Source organism: Salminus brasiliensis, chromosome 2 (genome assembly GCF_030463535.1).
Source record: "Salminus brasiliensis chromosome 2, fSalBra1.hap2, whole genome shotgun sequence".
NCBI classification, from domain to species: Eukaryota; Metazoa; Chordata; class Actinopteri; order Characiformes; family Bryconidae; genus Salminus; species Salminus brasiliensis.
The window spans coordinates 59849330-59855563 of NC_132879.1; the positions used below are offsets into that span (position 1 = coordinate 59849330).

At 52.4% G+C, this 6234-nt stretch overlaps 1 protein-coding gene across 1 annotated transcript in view; it reads left to right on the forward strand.

Annotated features, from left to right (window-relative positions):
- Window positions 1-2971: 2971 nt before the first annotated feature.
- The window catches only part of nup42 (nucleoporin 42), a 4769-nt gene continuing 1506 nt past the window's right edge, over window positions 2972-6234 (forward strand). The window contains exons 1-4 of the mRNA XM_072673366.1: window positions 2972-3262; window positions 4328-4598; window positions 4777-4865; window positions 5310-5386. Coding sequence (XP_072529467.1) covers window positions 3142-3262; window positions 4328-4598; window positions 4777-4865; window positions 5310-5386 — 558 coding nt within the window. The 5' untranslated portion in view covers window positions 2972-3141. The remainder of the gene's footprint in view (window positions 3263-4327; window positions 4599-4776; window positions 4866-5309; window positions 5387-6234) is intronic.

Below are 6234 nucleotides of genomic sequence, written 5' to 3' on the forward strand. Positions count from 1 at the left end.
CTGCCATCTTTTATGGAGTGGTCTGCTGGGGCAGTAGCATCTCGACGGCAGATAAGAAGAGACTGGACAAACTCATAAAGAGGGCCGGCTCTGTCCTGGGGTGCTTCTTAGACCCAGTGCAGGTGGTGGGAGACAGGAGGATGACAACCAAGCTGGCATCCATGCTGGAGAACAGCTCCCACCCCATGCATGAGACTCTGGCAGCACTGGGCAGCTCCTTTAGTGACCGGCTGCTTCACCCCAAGTGTGTGAAGGAGGGGTATCACAGGTCCTTCCTTCCTGCTGCCATCAGACTACACAACCAGCACTGCTCCCAGCGGACCACATACACACACACTTAACCACATACACACACACTTAACTACACACACATGTTCATGTTCAGGGAATACTATGTGCAATACCCCCCCCCCATGTGCAATTAAGAGTCTTTTGCTGTAAATAATATTGTTTATTGCTTTTTTAATTCTTATTTATATTGTGTATATAGTGTAAATTATTTATCCAAATTTTTGTAACTGAGTGTCCTGCTATCCCTTTCTGCTGTTACACTGAGAATTTCCCCACTGCGGGACTAATAAAGGACTCTTATCTTATCTTATCTTATCTCTTATCTTATAACTGTTCTCTATGGCTGCAGTCTGTGGCTGTAGTCTATGGCTGCAGTCTGTGGCTGTAGTTTATGGCTGCAGTCTGTGGCTGTTCTCTATGGCTGCAGTCTGTGGCTGTAGTTTATGGCTGCAGTCTGTGGCTGTAGTTTATGGCTGCAGTCTGTGGCTGTTCTCTATGGCTGCAGTCTGTGGCTGTAGTTTATGGCTGCAGTCTGTGGCTGTAGTTTATGGCTGCAGTCTGTGGCTGTAGTTTATGGCTGCAGTCTGTGGCTGTAGTCTATGGCTGCAGTCTGTGGCTGTTCTCTATGGCTGCAGTCTGTGGCTGTAGTTTATGGCTGCAGTCTGTGGCTGTAGTTTATGGCTGCAGTCTGTGGCTGTAGTCTATGGCTGCAGTCTGTGGCTGTAGTTTATGGCTGCAGTCTGTGGCTGTAGTTTATGGCTGCAGTCTTTGGCTGTTCTCTATGGCTGCAGTCTGTGGCTGTAGTTTATGGCTGCAGTCTGTGGCTGTAGTCTATGGCTGCAGTCTGTGGCTGTAGTCTATGGCTGCAGTCTGTGGCTGTAGTTTATGGCTGCAGTCTGTGGCTGTTCTCTATGGCTGCAGTCTGTGGCTGTAGTTTATGGCTGCAGTCTGTGGCTGTAGTTTATGGCTGCAGTCTGTGGCTGTAGTTTATGGCTGCAGTCTGTGGCTGTTCTCTATGGCTGCAGTCTGTGGCTGTAGTTTATGGCTGCAGTCTGTGGCTGTAGTTTATGGCTGCAGTCTGTGGCTGTTCTCTATGGCTGCAGTCTGTGGCTGTAGTCTATGGCTGCAGTCTGTGGCTGTAGTTTATGGCTGCAGTCTGTGGCTGTAGTCTATGGCTGCAGTCTGTGGCTGTAGTTTATGGCTGCAGTCTGTGGCTGTAGTTTATGGCTGCAGTCTTTGGCTGTTCTCTATGGCTGCAGTCTGTGGCTGTAGTCTATGGCTGCAGTCTGTGGCTGTAGTCTATGGCTGCAGTCTGTGGCTGTAGTTTATGGCTGCAGTCTGTGGCTGTAGTTTATGGCTGCAGTCTGTGGCTGTTCTCTATGGCTGCAGTCTGTGGCTGTAGTTTATGGCTGCAGTCTGTGGCTGTAGTTTATGGCTGCAGTCTGTGGCTGTTCTCTATGGCTGCAGTCTGTGGCTGTAGTCTATGGCTGCAGTCTGTGGCTGTAGTTTATGGCTGCAGTCTGTGGCTGTAGTCTATGGCTGCAGTCTGTGGCTGTAGTTTATGGCTGCAGTCTGTGGCTGTTCTCTATGGCTGCAGTCTGTGGCTGTAGTTTATGGCTGCAGTCTGTGGCTGTAGTCTATGGCTGCAGTCTGTGGCTGTAGTCTATGGCTGCAGTTTATGGCTGCAGTCTGTGGCTGTTCTCTATGGCTGCAGTCTGTGGCTGTAGTTTATGGCTGCAGTCTGTGGCTGTTCTCTATGGCTGCAGTCTGTGGCTGTAGTTTATGGCTGCAGTCTGTGGCTGTAGTTTATGGCTGCAGTCTGTGGCTGTAGTCTATGGCTGCAGTCTGTGGCTGTAGTTTATGGCTGCAGTCTGTGGCTGTAGTTTATGGCTGCAGTCTGTGGCTGTAGTTTATGGCTGCAGTCTTTGGCTGTTCTCTATGGCTGCAGTCTGTGGCTGTAGTTTATGGCTGCAGTCTGTGGCTGTTCTCTATGGCTGCAGTCTGTGGCTGTAGTTTATGGCTGCAGTCTGTGGCTGTAGTTTATGGCTGCAGTCTGTGGCTGTAGTCTATGGCTGCAGTCTGTGGCTGTTCTCTATGGCTGCAGTCTGTGGCTGTAGTTTATGGCTGCAGTCTGTGGCTGTTCTCTATGGCTGCAGTCTGTGGCTGTTCTCTATGGCTGCAGTCTGTGGCTGTAGTTTATGGCTGCAGTCTGTGGCTGTTCTCTATGGCTGCAGTCTGTGGCTGTAGTCTATGGCTGCAGTCTGTGGCTGTAGTCTATGGCTGCAGTCTGTGGCTGTAGTTTATGGCTGCAGTCTGTGGCTGTTCTCTATGGCTGCAGTCTGTGGCTGTTCTCTATGGCTGCAGTCTGTGGCTGTAGTTTATGGCTGCAGTCTGTGGCTGTTCTCTATGGCTGCAGTCTGTGGCTGTAGTTTATGGCTGCAGTCTGTGGCTGTAGTTTATGGCTGCAGTCTGTGGCTGTAGTTTATGGCTGCAGTCTGTGGCTGTAGTTTATGGCTGCAGTCTGTGGGTTTGGCTCCACGTGGCTGGGTTAGTACCTGTGGATCTGATGAGGGTCAGACCAGCACACCCCACTGCAGTCCGCTGCGGTGCAGTACCGCGTCTATCCTGAAGGTGTCAGTGAGGAGCCTTGCAGCGCGTGTAGCAGCACAGTCGGAGCGCGTGTAGAAGAAGGAGAGCTGCGCCGGGTCCGAGTCCAGTACAGCGAACCAGCGAACCTCCCAGCGAACCTCCCAGCGAACCTCCCAGCGAACCTCCCAGCGAACCTCCTGCTCTGCTCCAGCGAACCTCCCAGCGAACCTCCCAGCGGACCTCCTGCTCTGCTCCAGCGGAATGACCGTCTGCAGCTTCTTCCTGCAGGGCAGGTGTCGGTACGGAGACAAGTGCTGGAACGAGCACCCGAGAGGAGGAAGAGGAGGAGGAGGAGGAGGAGGAGGTGGAGGAGGTGGAGGAGGTTAGCCGCTAAACTAGCATAGCTAACTCCGAGTTCATTGTTGGTGTGATTAAGCGCTTCACTGCAGGACAGGAGCTGTCTGCTCCACCTTAAAGAGTGTAGTTCCCTGATTAGGGTGGAGCAGACAGCTCCTGATCAGCTTTTATACAGTACCGTGTTTCAACAGCACGTCTAAACAATGCTGTCTGTCTGTCTGTCTGCCTGTCTGCCTGTCTGTCTGCCTGTCTGTCTGCCTGTCTGCCTGCCTGTCTGTCTGTCTGTCTGTCTGCCTGTCTGCCTGTCTGTCTGCCTGTCTGTCTGCCTGTCTGCCTGCCTGCCTGCCTGTCTGCCTGCCTGTCTGTCTGCCTGCCTGTCTGTCTGTCTGTCTGTCTGTCTGTCTGTCTTTCTGTCTGCCTGCCTGTCTGTCTGCCTGCCTGCCTGTCTGCCTGCCTGTCTGTCTGCCTGCCTGCCTGCCTGCCTGCCTGTCTGCCTGCCTGTCTGTCTGCCTGCCTGTCTGTCTGTCTGTCTTTCTGTCTGCCTGCCTGTCTTTCTGTCTGCCTGTCTGTCTGTCTTTCTGTCTGCCTGCCTGTCTTTCTGTCTGCCTGCCTGCCTGTCTTTCTGTCTGCCTGCCTGCCTGTCTGTCTGTCTTCTGTCTGTCTGCCTGTCTGTCTGTCTGTCTGCCTGCCTGTCTTTCTGTCTGCCTGCCTGTCTGCCTGTCTGTCTGTCTTCTGCCTGTCTGCCTGTCTGTCTGTCTGTCTGCCTGCCTGTCTTTCTGTCTGCCTGCCTGTCTGTCTGTCTTCTGCCTGTCTTTCTGTCTGCCTGCCTGCCTGTCTGTCTGTCTTCTGTCTGTCTGTCTGCCTGCCTGTCTGTCTGTCTGTCTTCTGCCTGTCTGCCTGTCTGTCTGTCTGTCTGCCTGTCTGCCTGCCTGTCTTTCTGTCTGCCTGCCTGTCTGTCTGTCTTCTGCCTGTCTGCCTGTCCGCCCGCGTGTCTGTCTTTTACTCCTGGCATCTGTCCATTATTTCCTCCATCTGTTCCTCCACCCACTCATGGAGAGCAGTCCTCATTACCGCCTCTGTTGTGTTTCAGGGTTCAGTAACCGGGTGTGGGTGAACCCTCAGTCTCAGCGCTCCGGGGGGGATTATGTGCAGCCCTCCTCCTTCTCCCGCGGGGGAAATGACTGGGGTCGAGGAGGAGGAGGAGGAGGAGGAGGAGGAGGAGGAGGGAGAGATGTGAAGAATTTCAGCTTCTCCAATCAGAACAGATTCTCAGCCCTGAACTCTCAGAGCAGCTTCGACCACCGAGGACCAGCCGCCACCGCTGCCGCCGCCGCCGCCGCCGCCGAGAATGAGAAACACCTGTGAGTTCAAAGGTGCCGCTAGCCTAGCCACAAGCTAATCCGTTAGGTCTGATCTAACACACTAGCACAAGTGTGTGTGTGTGTGTCGCTGGTGTGTGTGTGTCGCTGGTGTGTGTGTGTCGCTGGTGTGTGTGTGTCACTGGTGTGTGTGTGTCACTGGTGTGTGTGTGTGTTTCAGGGAGGCCATTCAGAAGGATATGGAGGTGTGGCAGAGTTCGGGACAGTGGGCGTTCTCCTGTTACTCCGTCCTCAGCGCCTGCATCACAGGTCCTCTCTCACACCTCACCGCTGTAGGGGGCTTCAGTCCCCCCGCGGCCCATAACCAATCACACTGCAGTTAGGGACACAGCCGCAGCTTCAGAGGCTCCGCCCACACTGAGACAACACATCTGATCTCTAAGCTAAGCTAACACAGATATCAGGATTGTGATTGGCTGTCTGACAGTCGATAGCTGCGTCTGCCACTGAGCCCTAATCAGTGTCCCCTCCAGCGCCTGTTCTGATTGGACAGTTCCAGCTGTCCTGCGCTCAGGGTTTATGCAGATGATGGTGTGACAGGTTATTAAATACTGTAAGCTGGGTGATCATCACAGAGCACTGTAGCATAGCTTCTACCTCAGATTCTGATTCTGTCCAATACACAGCCCGACCGTATGTACTAACACACACACACACACACACACACACTCTCACACACACATATGTGTGCAGGCTTCATGGAGCTGTCTCCTGAGGAGTTGAGGTTGGAGTACTACAGCAGCAGAGCCTCGGGGGATCTCCAGTCTTATGTAGGTAAACACACACACACACACACACACACACACACACACACACACACACAATTTAAACATGCCTTTACACGTTACTCCAGCTCAGTAGTGTCTGTGTGTAGTCGTGTGCAGCCTGGTTGAATGGTGTATTTTGTTGATCTTCTGAGTGTAAATAAGCGAATAAATTACTTACAGTAAACAAACATGAATGTGGATGAAACTGGAATATGAGCATTTTGGACCTTTAGTTTCTGTTCATTTACTGAATGAATCTGATTGTTCGGTGTATAAATACATGATGAAATCGAGTGCGGATCCTGGAGGGCGCTGCTGCACTGCCAAAGAAAGAAAAGGCTTAAAAGCCATTATAGAAGCCAAGGACACAAAGCAGGTAAGTGGGCGTGGCTGAATAACGTCCTTCTTACAGCGAGCTGGAACACATTCTTGGTGATGCGCCCAGCTGTCAGCTACTGGAACTCCTGTATGGATCCTGTGATGCTGGAGAAGATGTAACCGGAACCTCACCCTGAAGCACTGCTGGGCTCGGTTTAGGAGCGTGTGAACGGCCTGAAAACCACATGGGGTTAGGTGTAAAAACCAGACAGGGGCGCTTCACCTGCTGTGTGAATGTGGCCTGCTGCTCGGTGGAGTGTAAGGAGTGTGTGCAGCTGTGTTTACGGTCATGTATGAATGTTATTAATGATTAGCACAGTGTTTACCTGCTTATCGGTGTCAGGGGAGCTGTAGGTCAGGTTCTCCTCTACTGAGGATGAGCAGATCTTAAATGCTCAGTATTCAGGTTAAACTGGTAACCAGTAGAATGATCGGCCCACCAGACCGCCTGCAGATGTGTCTCATAGCCTGTG